The 16565-nt window shown below is 42.5% G+C and overlaps 2 protein-coding genes across 3 annotated transcripts in view; both read left to right on the forward strand.

The window, feature by feature from the left end:
* The window catches only part of mtmr6 (myotubularin related protein 6), an 18411-nt gene extending 11740 nt beyond the window's left edge, over nucleotides 1-6671 (forward strand). For both annotated transcript variants that reach the window (XM_066664352.1, XM_066664436.1), the window contains exons 9-15: nucleotides 1045-1154; nucleotides 1551-1676; nucleotides 1995-2044; nucleotides 2124-2324; nucleotides 2414-2548; nucleotides 3020-3146; nucleotides 3793-6671. In XM_066664352.1, coding sequence (XP_066520449.1) covers nucleotides 1045-1154; nucleotides 1551-1676; nucleotides 1995-2044; nucleotides 2124-2324; nucleotides 2414-2548; nucleotides 3020-3146; nucleotides 3793-4125 — 1082 coding nt within the window. In that variant the 3' untranslated portion in view covers nucleotides 4126-6671. The remainder of the gene's footprint in view (nucleotides 1-1044; nucleotides 1155-1550; nucleotides 1677-1994; nucleotides 2045-2123; nucleotides 2325-2413; nucleotides 2549-3019; nucleotides 3147-3792) is intronic.
* Nucleotides 6672-10894: 4223 nt separating this feature from the next.
* amer2 (APC membrane recruitment protein 2) lies at nucleotides 10895-14723 on the forward strand. The gene has a single exon (XM_066678764.1). It carries the CDS (start codon nucleotides 11060-11062, stop codon nucleotides 13019-13021), a length of 1962 nt encoding a protein of 653 aa, XP_066534861.1. The 5' UTR covers nucleotides 10895-11059; the 3' UTR covers nucleotides 13022-14723.
* Nucleotides 14724-16565: the final 1842 nt, after the last annotated feature.

Below are 16565 nucleotides of genomic sequence, written 5' to 3' on the forward strand. Positions count from 1 at the left end.
GTTTCAACACAACATAAGCTACCACACCACCCACACACCCGTGTCAATGATTCACCTGTTCTGTGGTGGACTTGACCATTGAATTTAAATGGGGGCTAAGAAAGTATGTAAAACTGGGCTACAGTCAGTCTAAGTATAAAGTATAACTATTTGGTCAGTGGAGGTGACAAAATGAACAATGTGTGTCGAAACAAGGAGGTAGATTTAATTATATGGCAGATCAGTGTATATTTAAGGAAAAAAGTGTGCATTGTAGTTAGGGCTGTGCCATATCGTATCGTGCGCAATAATATCGCAAAATATTTTCAAATGACAAAAAAAATATCATGTTAAACGTGATATTCTGACTTGTTTACATAATGACATCATGCAGTTACACGTAATATGGCATATATTCATTACGTGAGACAATGACAGGTACAGTGGAAATTTACTTCAAAGAATCAAAGAATTTGCTCCAAAAGAAGTGATAGTTCAGGCATGTGGAGGTGGTTTGGGAATAAAATATCAATATTCTATATATATATATATATATATTTTATAATATCAGAAACTTAGTAAGTTACAATTGTTTACAAAATAAATAAATGCTTAAAAATGTATTTGTTCTTTCTTCTGAATGTTTGAATTTTTTAGAATTGTATGAAAAATATAATGTTATATATAATAATAATAATAAAATTAAATATACTATTAATTGAAAATAAATAATATTAATATAACATTTGTTGCAGTGCTGTGTTCTGGAAAATAATAAAAGTGTTTTTCTTCATATCGTCAAGAATATCACTATCACCAAAATACCCTGAATTATCGTGATATTATAATTAGGGCCATATTGCCCACCCCCTAATTGTAGTGCATTTTATCATTGTCATATATAAACTGTTTACAAACTCTATATGCAAACACCCCTTTCAGATTAATCTCTGTTGATTCCCTGATACATTTTTACGACACTATTTTTTGTTTGTTCTCTCTCTCTCTCTCTCTCTCCCTCCCCCACTCTTTCTTTCTTTCTTTCTTTCTTTCTTTCCCTCACAGTGGTGGGCACCCGCTCTCTCTCTGTGACGGATTACCTGGTAGGACTTGAAAACAGTGGCTGGTTGCGCCACATCAAGGCCATCGTTGATGCTGCCATTTTCCTTGCAAAGGTGGGTTTAATCTTCATAGAACACCCATAAACACTCTCGATATACATGAGTATCATTAGCTTTTTGTTCAGTGGATTCTGTGTCAGAGGGTCATGGTGCACATTTATCTGAATCCTGAATGTTCATTCGTTACGTACCCTTTTTCTAAAGACACAAAAGAAGAAACGTTGGAGTGGTCAAATTGAGTGGTTCTTATACTTGAGTATATTTTAAAACAAGTAGTTCCTTTATTTCACTTCAAGTGGAGATTACTCTATTTTACAAAAGTAATATTTTATCCAAGGTCACCTGTTTCCTATTTTATTTTAAGTGCTTCACTGTTTAATTTATCCACCTGTGGGTAGTAGTAATGCAGTAGACTTTCAGGGTGTGAACATTTGGTTTTGTTTTTAACAGGCAGTGACGTTAGAGGGGGTCAGTGTGTTGGTCCATTGCTCAGATGGATGGGACCGGACAGCTCAAGTCTGTTCGCTGGGAGCTCTGCTTATGGACCCCTACTACCGCACCATCAAAGGCTTCATGGTAAGTTTGTGTCTGATTTCCCTTGTAGTCTACGTGACTGAGATTTCCAATGTGAACCCTTTTCTGGTGTATATTTGTGTGCCATGCCTACCCATAACACACCAGAGCCTCATAATCGGCCGTCCAACCATTAGCATAAATGTATGAGGAGCTGATGTAGTCTGACAGGGTGTCCCCAGAGACTGGCTTGCAGTAAAACGGTAAAGAACATTCATTGCTTTTGTTCAAGTGCAAATCTTTGCCACAGAAACCTTAGCATCTGTGACTAATGCCTCAGCAGTACTTGATCACATTTCTTTCATGCGCTTATTCTTTCAGGTACTTATTGAGAAAGACTGGATCTCCTTTGGACACAAGTTTGCAGACAGGTACGTATGAGCAGGCATTCTGTGTTTGAAACAAAATATTTGGTGTCAACTGAATTATAAGCCATTGTCTCCTCTTTAGGTGTGACCAGTTGGATGGGGATTTAAAGGAGGTGTCTCCCATTTTCACACAGTTCCTAGAGTGTGTGTGGCAGCTAACAGAGCAATTCCCACAGGCCTTCCAGTTCAGCGAGTGGTTTCTCATTCAGATTCATGAGCATGTCCACTCATGCCAGTTTGGTAACTTCCTGGGGAACAGTCAAAAGCAGAGGGAGGAGCTCCAGTGAGTGGTTTGTCAAATGATTTCATATAAAAAAAACTAGTCCTTCACTACAGCAGCCTAATGAGCAGTATGCATGTGTGTAATTGCAGGATAAAGGAGAGGACATACTCTCTGTGGGCTCATCTGTTAAGCGAGCAGCAGAATTATCTTAATCCCTTATACAACCCCAGCTTTACAGAGACGCATTCTGTTCTGGAGCCTTCCACCCAGTCCTGGAACTTCAAGTACGCCGACCATACACTAACCTCACCTAAACAAACAACTGCTTTATAAGCATTATTTGATTTTAAAGTGCATATACTGCAAATACTTCTCTCTTTTTTGCAAGTAAACACTGCTCTTTTGGCCACAAAGAAGGAACAACCAAAATTTTGATTTCTAGTCCTATGCCAACGATGTCGTTAGACTGTTCCTTGTGCTATGGTCAACACTGTCAACTTTTCTGTTCAGAACATTTGAGCAGCAGCAGCAGAATAGACTAATGTCGTCAGTGTGGCTTTAAGCTTCTTCATTTCCATTTTTTTTTTTTTTTTTTTAACATAGGCTAAAATCAAAAACATCATGGAAATGTGTGGTTTACTGGCTTCACATTCTGACAGTCAAAGCACAAGTCACAGATATGGTTCTACAATCCCGCGTTAAACCATGCTACAAAGACCTGCTGTAAACTGATCTCTGTGCATTGTGCGCCACAGGTTCTGGAGGAACATGTATCTTCAGTTTGACCGCTCCATGCACCCACGCCAGTCCATTCTCAAAAATATGCTGATGCTAAAGGAAAACAGCAAGGAACTTGAGAGCACATTGAAGGGACTGCAGACAGTGAGTATAGACCATGGTTTATTATTTTGGTTATATTGTAGATTGTTATATGACTGTAAACTTTGTGTGAGGAGTATAAGAACTAATATTAAACATGAACCTTCTATAAAGAATCAAAGTGAAATCTTTCTATATTTCTGTCGAACACTGGTTCCAAAAGTTTTTCTACACTGTACCATTTTTTAAAATATAATATATATATATATATATATTTTTTTTTTTTTTTTTTTTTTAGGCCCACCCATGACACACACACACACACACACACACACACACAAATCATTTGCTTTCAGGCCCCTGGAATTTATTTTAAACATTTAACTACAAAAAATACTACCAAAAACAATCCAGCAAAAATAAATAAATAAAAAAAATTAAACCACAAAAAAAAAAACAGAACAAAATAATAACGGCACTGACAAAGTGGAATTATTACAAGTGACATGCTTTATTTATCTCATTCATTTGACGTGCTGCCCCCTCAGAGGGCACACTCCCCCATTTTGGGAACAGCTGCTGTAGAAGGTGTCTCCTTATGTGATCTTATATTCCCTCACACTTTGTCTTTCTCTCTCTCAACTTTTTTTTTGTTTCTCTGTTGCGATGAATGCTCTTCTGACTCCCTTCCTTTTGTGTCTCCCTACAGAAACTGCAGAAGTTTGGCGTGAGCACCTCACCACTGGAGCTTCTCAGCCAGCGGAAGGAACACAGTTTCCCTCCTAGACCTCAGTCTCTCATTTTGGGAGCTCCCCTCAGCCGTAAGGAGGTGCAGCAGGAAACCGAGGAGGACGAGGATGAGCAGGAGGTGCTGGGAGAGGAGGCCAGGGAGGATGTCCCAGTTGGCAGTGAAGGAGAGCGGACTGTAGAGGGCAGCAGCGCCACAGAGAATGGCTACACAGAAATCCAGGGCTCTTTCAGTTCCAAGAACGAGCCAGCTATAGTCAGCCTGGAGTTTGGAGTGGCCCGGATGACCTACTGAAGCAATGCTTAGGGAAGGACTGGAAAATAAAAAGATGGAAAAGTTTGGGAAGCCCAGATCACATGACCTGTTTTGTTGATATATCACCTGTAAGGGGAAAAAAACTTTTTCCTGCAGGCTGTTCACGTATCATTAATATATTCATAAAAGTTAAATACTATATTTTTGGACCATTTCTGTTGTGAAATGTTCACACTGTATTAAACAGCTGATGTGGTTCCAGTAATACAGGTCAATGAAAATCAGAAATGGGTATCTTTCATGGGAATTCACATACACATAAAGATGTGTGAGAAAATAAAAGATACAGTGTACAATTCTGTAACTGGCATCACTGTAGTACAACAGGTAGTGTCCGTGCCACACATCTCCAAGGTCCCGAGGTTGTGGGTTTGAACCCCACCTTGGGTCTTTGTCTATAAGGAGTTTGGTGTCTTCTCCCTGTGTTTGCCTGTTTTTTTTTTTACGGGTGCTCCGGTTTATACCCACAATCCAAAAACACATGCCTGTTGGTGGATTGGCTTTTCAAAAGTTAGGTTAGGACACCGCCCCCACCATGACCAGGAAAAATGGTTACAGAAATTGATTGAATGAATGGTATGTACAATTTGAACAGGTTATATTTTACAGTCTTTTTTATATACAGGCATTCAACTGTGCAGAACTTTGTCCTTTGTAGAAGACATGCTAGCTTATATTTACTTGTAATATCAACAAAATATCAAGTCTTTGAGTTTCCCAAACTTTTGCATATGACCCTATTCTTCAGGTTCGGCAATATGATGATGGGTGTGTGTTTATGCATATTTGTGTGTGTGTGTGCGTATGTCTGTGTGTTTGTGCCTTCACTGAGGGCCTTCATGATGGCCTCCATATATTAAATAGTTGGATGGAGGGATGGATGGAAAGGATGCATTCTGTATTGTAAATCCACTATAGATCAGATGATATATCTGTCAATGTCTCAAGTAAGAGATGCTTTTTTTAAAAAAAAATGTTAATAGCACTAAAAAAAATTAAATGGTTAAATTAGAAAGAATGTCTGAATCTCTCCAACCCAAGCGTTTGTTGTTTGTGCTTTAGTAAAGGATGCATTCGGTAGGATGCTCTGCTTCCAAATGGCACAGATTGATGGATATAAAATGCAAAACATCCCTTCACTATAATTGAAGTGTGTCTATTCATCTGTGGGTCATGAGTCATGGATCATTAGCGTGTTTAGTCAGCTGCCAAAGATGTCACTGCTCAGGGGTCAGAAACCCATACAAGGGGACAAGGGTTTTTATTGGTGATCATTTACAGTTGCTATAAATCACAGTTAGGGCTGGCAGAATGCTTTACTATTCGTTTGTTGGATTAGTATAAGGTTTTCTTTTATTGAGCCTCTGTGTCATGGCCTAATAAATAATTATTTAATTATAAATAAATCATAGCTGGTTTAGCTGAACCAATCATAAATGTATGCCATATTTTCCATGTCACTTAACCTCACGGCACTGAACCTGAAAGTGTCATGTCACTCTGTGACTCTAAATGCTACATAAGTGATACAACTAGAAGTGAGCCATAAAAGATGTATTTAAATGAGAGGGTACAGTCACATATTCAGACATCGCACCATGCAACTCTCAAGCTGCTGGGTTTCACCCTGATTATTAATACACTACTAGATATGTTCTGAAGTAGAGTAAAGGGCATAAACATATGACTATTGCAATTGATTTGTTTGTTTTAGTGTTTAAGGGTGTTTTTGATAATAAGCTTGCTTTAGACTGGAGCTCCTAACTCAGAATTCTAGTATAGGATCCGCACAGAAAAGCATTCATCCGTCACAATCAGCCCCAAAGTGATTGATGATCTCCCAGCAGTAAAACAATACTGATCCAGACACTGTTCTGCCATGGGATTTTCCCCCCAGCTTCAAGACCTCATTGTCTCACTCTGCTTTGCTTGAAAAGTGGGTCCCAGGAGTGATTATTGGTCCTAAACCCTAGAGACCTGTGTCTCAGGCTGGAATAGGATTATAGAGAGGAACAGGATTTTCCACTGATCCTTACCAATATGAAGCTGGGAGACAGCCAGCTCCACCAAGACCTACATACTCAAGGCCTGTGGCAGAGAGGAGGGTATGGTGTTGGGGGGGTGGGGTGTTGTTTGCATGCAGAGCCTTTGTTTCATTTGCCTAGGTGAGACAAAATCTTACTAGCATGTGAGTAACATTAGCCTTCAATGACATCAGTAAAAGCCTTTGGGAATGAGGTAATGTTGCAGATCTGCAAAGATAAATCCTTTAGAAAATTGTTTTGAAATTAGTTCAGCGAGGTGCTGGGAGTCTCACTGTGGATTTGGCTGACATCCCAACAGCAAAATGGGCTAATAATCTGTCGATCATGCTAATCTATGTCAGTAATCCACAGGACTCCAATCTTGTGTCTGTTTATAAGCAGTTAAACCTTGCAGTTGTGAGGCATGTTGCAGTGCTTTATAACTGGGTAAAATATAGACTACTGCAGGACTTCTACCACAGACCTGTAATATATACTAACTTCTCACCACATCATTTCATATCATAAATAAAATGAGCTATTTTGTCTATACCTTGAAGCAGTGCATCTTACTTTTTTTTCTCCTGATTTTTCTAAACTAAACGTCTCGGGGGACGGGGCGGGAGACACGTCTTGGCGGGGCCTGACGTTACCTACTGACGTGCAGAGAAGGTTATCGACCAATAACTGTAGCTCTACAGTCAGACCGTCCAATCAGAAGATTTTAGGCTACTTAACCACGCCCTCTTCTCACTCAAGTGAACCAATCGGAGTAGGGGAGGGCGGGACTAGTTTGTGAACGAAACGCTTCTCGAAGCTCTATGTAAACTCAAAAAAAAAAAAAAAAAAAATCCCGGACGTTTGTGAAATTCCGGCCGGACATTTTTTTAAGTCTAAAAAAGAGGACATGTCCGGGTAAAAGAGGACGTCTGGTCACCCTAGTAAAAAATCTGTTTTATTCCCACCAACTCTGTAAATGTATCTGAGTCAGTGAGTATCTCTATATTGAAACTTTTCACACGAAGCCACTCCAAATGACACAGCGTACAAGGATTTCGTTACATAGAAATGATACAGAGAAAAATTTGGTCGATTTTCCCTTTAAAATGTGTCTTTTCCTCCTTTGAAACCTATTTATATTGTACTTCTGTTCTTTAGGCCTCTCACCTGAGAGGGTCTGGGAGAACTGCTGAAGTCTGGAGCTTTAGAAAGTGCTGAGCTGTGGAGGGGGATGATGTCTGGAGGTGAATTTCACATCACAGATGTGTCTCAGCAGGTGCAGTCTGATATAGCTGAGGTGTCTCTCTGCTGCTTTATTTGATCTCCCCTATGCTCTTACCAAACCATGAAACATTCATGTCTGCTCTGCACAACATCTGTGCGTGGTGTAAAACTACAGGCGTTTATCCGTGTTTCAGCTGGCAGTGGGCAAAACAGAGGAAATGTTGTGGTTCTACTGACCCAGAAACTAGTATAAAGTTTGTTTCCCCCTATAAAGAGGTACATTGATTACAACCACTTCAAGGTGACATGAATAATTATAATGACACCTTCCAGTGGGTGGGATATATCTAGCAGCAAGTAGATACGCTGGAAGCAGGGAAAAATGGAAAAGTGTAAGGATCTGAGCAGCTTTGACGAGGACCAAATTGTGATGGCTAGGCAACTGAGGCAGAGCATTACTACCTACCAAATGTTGCCCAATGAAAGACAACCCAGTGACAGAACATGGGAGAGAAGGTGTCGTCATGGCCATGCAGTCTTATACAAAACAAGCTGTGGTTTATTTTGGTTCTGACACAGTTGTATCCTGACCCAGTCGTTTAGCCATCAAAATTAAGCCACTTTTTCCTGCTTCCAGCACTTCTTGTCTTCAAGAATGTGCTGCTCAACCTATTCCACCCTTTGACAGGTGCCACTGGAATGTATCTTAAACTTGAAAGCACACAGTTTCCAGAAAGAACAATGTAATCAATGCGTTATCTGTTGTCAGCATGCCTACCTACCTTTTACAGTGTGCCGCCATAGTCTCTAGAACAGGATTTTCTGGTTTAAAAACAAAAACAACAGAAAAAGCTACCCCGTGATATCTTTTGGAGATAAGATTGACTTTTAGAAAACAACACGCATTTCTTTGAAATTGTTTGAAATAGCTTAGGGAAGCTAACGTTAGACTGCAGGAAATTGCATAAAATAAATGGAATATTACATAAATAAATAAGTAAAGGGCGGCACAGTGGCGCAGCAGATAGTGTCGCAGTCACACAGCTCCAGGGACCTGGAGGTTGTGGGTTCGATTCCCGCTCCGGGTGACTGTCTGTGAGGAGTTGGTGTGTTCTCCCCGTGTCCGCGTGGGTTTCCTCCGGGTGCTCCGGTTTCCTCCCACGGTCCAAAAACACACGTTGTTAGGTGGATTGGTGACTCCAAAGTGTCTGTAGGTGTGAATGTGTGTCTGTGTTGCCCTGGGAAGGACTGGCGCCCCCTCCAGGGTGTATTTCCCCGCCGCGACCCTGAACTGGATAAGCAGTTACAGATAATGAATGAATGAATAAATAAGTAAAACATGCCCTGCCATGCTCCTTTTAAAAAAATACATTTCCCCACAAATTTTTCTAGCAGCCAACAAAAGAATCAGGTCATACATGAATCTATAGTAAATGCAGCCTTATCAATAATGTTTGCTTGAGCATTCACTAGCTTCACTAACAGTATTACAGTATATGTTTTAAACATGTTACTTTGTGAGCATGACTTGGCCGTGTGTGTTTGGTTCATGGAAGGTGTGGTTGTTGCGAAACTGGTTTCATGTAATGAACAAACAGAGCTCTGTAAGTCGAACTAGGACGAACTGAAATGCTAAAGGAGCAATAGTATTGAGTTACATGCCAATACATACAAACTGCTCCTCCTTCTCCATTGTCCACTGTTTCTTTTAGCTTCTATTACAAGACTTTGGCCCTTGGCAATCACAGTGATATTCAGCTGCACAGATGGAGCAAGTCAGTTCTAATCCCCACGGCCAAATCTAGGCATACAGAAAAATGACAGCACCTAATATCATGACGACATGCCATTTGGGATGCTAACCAAAGTTATGTTGGACTTGTAACCCCTTCCTTCTAGTTGTAGAAATTTAGACATTCATTCCTTCATTTTAGAAGTGTATTATTAATGAATTGTCCTCACATTTGCTGCACTACATCCTCTACTCTTCTGGGAAGGCTTTACACAAGATGTTGGAACATTGAAGGCATGTATTTGCAAGCTGTGGGAGTAGGTGGGTCACACATTTCGAAATCAAAATGTATTCAGACCATGTACACACAGAAAAATAAATCTTGGTCTGGGCCATTTGGCCCTAACACATCAAGGCATGAGGAAAGGAGTCCCAGAACGATTCAGGCTGTGACGACTAAGTGCCAGGACAGCAAAAGGGAGGGGTCTTGGGGAAGCTCCCCTGCCTGGTGTGTGAATGCAGGCATTGTTTCACATCAGTGACGTGAAAGAGGGGGTCTGTGCCCGGAGCTGGGGGGTTGGAAGCTAAGGAGGGGTGAAAGAGCGCATCCATTTCAGATGGGACACCCACCAGGAACCCTGAAGATATAAAAGGGGATCTGGAGAGCTGGTACACCCCAGGTCCTTTGGCCTGAAGAAGCCTTGTTATTATTTAAATCAGTTCAGGAGCATGACTGTGCATTTCAGCCACACTTCTCTGCCTTGTGTGTCTGATTCCTGTCTTATAATACATGCTCATTAAAGGTCAGTCAGACTCCTGTTTAATCAGTCTCCTGTTTCTCCAATTTTTTATCCCTACCTTGCTATTCTAACTGACAGACGTCCACACGCAGATACGCAGGGCTGCTACTGAGCAAAAGTTGGGTGTAACGGGAGTCATTCTGTGCCCATATGCTGGAGGCAGATGGGCCCAGCCTGAGGAAGGGGCGACATGAGCACATGGAACATAATCAAGCAGTCCAGACAGTCTGGGAGAGGTGAGGAGAGTCAACAAGAACAGTGCCTTAATCTCTTGCAAATTTCATTAGGCGTTTTCTGAGGGCCATTTTAAGTGTGTGTGTGTGCGCTGAAGGAAAGACGGTGAAATATTTCACTAAATGAGCTTCACCACATATAAGCTTTATCCCCATAATTTCTCCAGTCAGCAGCTTTATTCAAATCCCGTGCACAGACACCAGAGCAGCTATTCAGCCCCATGTTACCCTGAGCTCTCTCATCTGAGAGGGATTTTCAGCAGTGGCTTATTTTTGTTTACACTGAGAGGTTTTGTTCAATCACACTGTTTTCTCTTTCTCTTAAAAATAATCTTTTACTTTTGAAGGCTGTTGTGTTTCTGTGTAAAGCCATTGTGTAAAAACAGTATTTCTATACACTGTTTTATCTATGTGTATTAACATAAACAGAACAACTCTGTCTTCAAACAGTAGTTTATCTGTCTCTCTCTCTCTCTCTCTCTCTCTCTCTCTCATTCAGTGTATGCATTCTTCAGTGTCTGGTGCATATCGGCCTCGTTGTCCATGGGATGGAGGCAGTAAATCTAGGATGAGGAAATAAATAATGAACATAAAGACAAGAGAAGAAGGATCTGCGATGCTGAAGAGGTGGAGGAGGGGGGAGGAGTGGGAATGGTGGGGGCGGAGTGAAAAGAGCACTGGCTTGCCTCCAACACTGACGAAAGCAGCTTAGCCCTCCCAGTTACCATAGAGACTGTCAGGAGCAGCCGCCAGAAAAGAGAAAGAGAGAGGGAGAGAACGGGCACAGGCAGAAGCCAGAACTACAGGGAGAGATTCAGAGAGAGTGAGCGTCTCCAGTCAGAGCTGAGAGTATTAAACAGAGTGACAGAGAGATAGAGTGGGGGATTTAGTAGAGCAGCCATGATGGAGGCTCAGAGCGATTGTATTGAGCCGCCGCCGTGCGAGCCCCAGCCATCCGGAAAGATCAACAAAGCAGCCTTCAAGCTGTTCGGTAAGCGCAGGTCCGGCAGCGGCATGCCAAGCATCTTCTCGATCAGGAACAAAGGAGAGGGAGGCAGCAAGACCAGTGGCAAGGACCTCATTAGGAGCAAAACCCATGATGGCTTAACGACAGACATTCCAGCTGAGTTGGAGGGGCACAAGAAAGAAGAGTCAGCCAGCAGTGATCAGCTCAACAGTGCTTCGGTGGAAGGGGTCTCTATTGCCCCTGTGCGCAGTGCCATCACCAAGTCTTTCAGCTTCTTTTCCCTCCTGCGTCGCAATAGCACTCGTGTCGGAGATGGAACAGCTACACTGGGGCACCGGGGCCGTGGGCTGAAGGGGCTTTTCAGTAGCATGCGCTGGCGCCGTAAGCCCCCGCCACGGGATGATTCTTCCGAGGTACAAGAAGTGGCCAAAGAAGTTAAAGAAGGGGATATCATCCTGCCTTCCAATTCCAACAGCGTGGACAACTTGAAAGAGAACGTGACACTTACACTGGAGCCGTCCGTACAGGTTTTTGAGGAGTGTCCTGCAGCAGACCATTCCGGGTCCTGGAAGAAAAACTCTTTACAAGAGTTAGAGAGAAGTAACGGAGAATGTGAGAAGAGCTCGTCTTCCCTGGTAGAGGAAGCCACGGAGGAGGCCATTGAGGAATCTCCAGCTCCTTCACCAATCAGAGTTCAGACGGGAGGACCTCTCAGGGCCAAACATAGTGGTCCAGCCTGTCTGACCTCAATACCAACTTCTGCAATGACCCCTCCACTGGAGCACAGCTCAGTTGACCCACCATCGGAGCCCTCTGTTGACCGCCTCTGCTCTATGTTCACTGATGTCACGTCACTCAAGAGCTTTGATTCGCTAACAGGTTGTGGAGACATCATTGCTGACCCTGAAGAGGACTCTGGGAACGGCGGTAGTGCCACTAGCAGTGGGACAGGGAGCAGCAGTGGTGGTTGTGGAGGGCGTAGGGTGATTGGGGCAGCAACTGAGAGATGCTCTCCTGCCAAACCACCCCTTCCCCCACAAGTGGCCAGCCTAACAGCCATATCTCCCTACATATCCCACCAACGAATGTGTCCTCCCCCTAAAAAGCCACAAGGCAGTGGAATAGTCGCCTACATGGGGGGTGGAGAAGAAATGGCCAGTCCAGAAGGTGTGGATGATGCAGACATGCAAGGGCTTTGGCACATGCTACCCCAGAAGGAGGAGAACTCCCCAGCACTACCACGTGCTGACCCCATTCTGCATCACCCACAAGTTCGGCAGGACAAGAAACCGCCACAGGTGAAAGGTTTGGGACTTAGCAAGATACCCGTAAGTGGAATCAGCAAAGCAGGGAAACAGCAGTCCGCCCGTCCGTCTCCTCCACCCATTGATAAAGACCTCCAGGATGCCCCACCAAGTGATGAGGGCTACTGGGACTCTCCAACACCTGGACCAGAGGACGAGGACAGTGGCTTCCCAAGGCGGGATGGCCTGCTGAGGGACAGCTGCTCTGGAGATGCACTTTACGATCTTTATGACCTTGACAGCCCTGGTGCTGCTGGTTCAGATGATGAATTGAGTTCACCCACACCTTCCACAGGAGATCTCAAAATGAGCCCACCCTCCAAGAACCCTTCGTCTTCCTCCTCTTCTTCTTTCCGCTCCATAAAGGGCAGCACCAGTCTTCCTCGAGACTCCAAGATCCCTATCAGCGTGAAGCAGGCGACACCATCCCACTCATCTAGCCAGGGGGCGCTGTCTTCCTCTGTAAGCCCCACCTCAGGCAAACCTTCCACAAAGACTAATACTCCAGCACGCACTCGCATCCCTGTTTCCAAGGTCCCTGTCCGCCGATCAGGCAACAAAAACATCAACACGACGCAAAACAGGAAGTAGGACTCTTGCTCACCATTAAAATGCTTCAGACAATTTAGACCCATCACTGAGAGCTTTAGGCCAAATTTCTAATTACTTTAGCAGTTCCTAATTAACCCTTGTTCTGCAGCGTACACAAAAGCAACGTGCAGAATAGAGGGTGCCACAGGACAAGGGTTGGGAACTTGTGGATTACACTGACGATTTACAATTCAGCGGGTCATGGTGTCCTGCCGGACGCTGCATCTTTACCAGTTTTCCTGTTTCTTTTCACATCAGTATGACTTATTTCCTGTAATATGTCACATATTACTTGTGAAAGTACTAAGAGTGTATATAGAATGCTCTGCAATATGTAACATATTACATTTTGTAATAATCACTCTTTTTTTTTTTAACCATGCCTGGCAATCTTCATCATCCCACATCTGAGAACCATGCTGAACATGAGAATGTTCTTCTTTAAAAGCCAACCTATCCAAACATGTCCCTCTGGAGGTACTCTTCCTCCTGAACCAGCAACCAATGGAGTTTTTGGCTCCACTTCTTAAAAAAAAATCCAGTGCACTCTGGGAAACACAGCTGCAAACTCTGTCTCTCTGGGATTTACACAAACAGAATCAAAATGGAAAACCCTGCAGGATGAAACTAGGCTTAAGACTTCAAATACCCCGAACCAAGCTGCACAGAATCTTTATTCCTCAATCAGGATCAGGGAACACAATCTTCATTTTGAGATGCTCTTTTCTTACTGCATTAGATGACTTCCTATGAAAAACAGATGACTTCCTAAGAAAATGACTTTTTTATACCGAGTTCTTCCTCACATCTTTCTTACTCTTTTTTACAAGACAGGCCTCACTGTGGACACAAAGACTGCTTAAAAAAAAACGCAAAAAAGAACAGATAAAGCAGAGTCAGGAGTGCTCCCTGCTTACGGTAACTTCCACGACACTCACTGATCTGGAGATGTGAATGTAGCATGCCATTACTCTACACACACACACACACACACACACACAAACACCACACAAGTCCATATGCTCTGCTTGCTCACTGCTCCGTGAAAGTGAGTGAGAGAAAAAGAGAAGCTAGAGAAGCAAGTCTGGGTCAAAAGTCAACCGTCTTCCACCCCTGCAGCCATTCTCAGGGAGACTGTAGTCTCCCATCTGTCTCTGGACACAGACTGACCCTGCTTTCGCAACAACCCGAGGGTTCAAACAAAAACGAGGGCACATTAGGTCATGCTTCAAACACTGTCAGTGCTGGATGTTTGGTTTATTATTACTCCTGGTATTTCTTTGAATCTGTCTCACTACTCACCTTGTCTCCTTGTTTGAGTTGTAAGAACGTCCCTCTATGTAAGAACGTTCTCCTGGTCACTTCTTTTTGCTGTTTTTCCTGTTCCTGTTCCACTAATTTATGAATAAACCATGCTGTGAGTATGCCGAGGAGGTGGCTTCAGACTTGTGAATGTATGAGCGTCCATTTCACACACTTCACAGGGCCACGTGGGCCGCCAGCCACAGAAATGCGAAGGTTCAAAGTGAAGGGGTAGCTTGATTAAAGGTAAAATAGGCATGACCGGTAGTGCAGTGAGGGTTTATGATCGAGGGCTGAATACTCCTTGCTACAGAGTGAGTTCTATTATTGATGTTGATGTTGTAGGGATGGTTGATGGGGGGGGGGGTGTATTACAGCACAGAATTTATGGCCTGAACGCAGCTGAGATGGTGGAAGTGCTAAATGTAGAGCAGTGCTTGTTGTTGGTAAATGGGATTTCTGTATAATTCAGTTACTGAGAGGTAAACATGTCGTTCAGAGTTGTATGAGGTGGTTCATTGAAGAAAACACACTCGCTGTAATTAAAGGGTTTGATATTTCTATGCAGGTTTAGCTATTTTTATTAGCAACCCATGACCAATAAACAACGGAAAATATTCTGTGATTTAATATGCAATGCTGCTAATGTTGAAATAATATTAAATCTGAAAACATATGTTCTCTATGGGGACTATTTTGCTCTACGACACTCTGCATGTGCATCTCCAATATTATAAACTGTAGTTTAGGCCAAAAGCTTTTTGGAAACTATTGTAATATGTCTGAAGCACTGGGCAGTTTGTTCCTAACTTTTGTGCAACCGCTTTTGACGAGGTAAGTTTTAGAGGATTTTGTACTAGAGTCTGTTCTGAGACTTCACAGCAAACCACTATATTTTTTCTATACATCCAGAGCATTTATTAATATACATTATTCCAAATCAGCAGCATTCCACTTTAAGGGTTTGAGAGCATGCAGTAGGGGATAGGTCCATGTGGGAGAGCATGAAGAGGGGATTTGGTGCAGACCCAACTGTAATGGTGCAATGAAACACTTGTTCCTAATATTCTCCCTCTCCCTCTCTGCAGTGTGGATCCTTATGTAAAGACCTTATGTAACACCATAACACTCATCCATGACAGACCACAGTGTACATATACCAGCGTTAGGCTGCTTATTGCTGCCACCATGGTTTGATGGATTAGTGTTTTCATCAAGGACCGCTTAGGTTTTAATTGGGTCATTGTGTGTCTGACGACTTCAGGCCGCAACCATTTGAATTATGCATGTATTTCATTAATCTTCATATCCGTATGGGTTCACGTGAGTATGTATTTGGGCTTTGACTCTGAGTGTAGTGTGTGACTAATGGTGGGATGCCCCAGTTTTTAAAAACCTGAATCTCTGAGCTGAGAGAGTAAGAGAGAGAGAATGAATACAATACAGAAACAATTCTACCCAGCTATGAGATTCCAGAAATATTTTAAACATGGCTTTATATTATTAGCATAGTCCTGATTTGAGAATAATGTGTATACCTCAGTATACATGTTTGCAGTCCCAAATTGCAGATTAAGAAAAAGGCCATAAATAATATCTTGGGAAATGGGCATTAAAAGAGATCATGCTAATCCAGCCATACATGTGATAAGCTTTTACTTGACTTAAAAGACTTATTAAATTATATTATATATTATATAGACACGCCACATTACAAATTTAATACCATCTGATGACAATCTATAGGTTTAATAGTTTTATAGCATTCATGGCTGAATCACAGCACTGAAAACATTCATAAAAATCAGTAATGAAAATAATTTCTGCGAATATTAAAAAGTATACATTTCTAAACCATAGAGTATATGTCACAGAGTATCAGCTGCTTTGAAGTTCTGGACAATGAGATTCTGGTGTGATTCTTGCTGACAGCTGAGATGAGGGGGTGATTGTTAGGAAGCTGTTGCTTGTGTTCTCATTAGCCTCGTATCCCACCTGGGGTCCACATAGTCACTTCTGGACCCAAGCTGCTCCCTCTCTGCCATTGCCACGGGAGGAGGCCCGGTTAATGAGTTGCAAGACCTACTGGAGTGTATCCGCATTAGGGCCAAAAATTGGTGGTCAGGAGAAATGAGAAACTCAGGCTTTTCTAGGCTAAGCTTAAAGAGACATTTTGCAATTAGAATTATATTGATACTACACTCATACTACACTAATCATATTAATATATTTAAATTGTATT

This window comes from Hoplias malabaricus, chromosome 1, assembly GCF_029633855.1.
Source record: "Hoplias malabaricus isolate fHopMal1 chromosome 1, fHopMal1.hap1, whole genome shotgun sequence".
NCBI classification, from domain to species: Eukaryota; Metazoa; Chordata; class Actinopteri; order Characiformes; family Erythrinidae; genus Hoplias; species Hoplias malabaricus.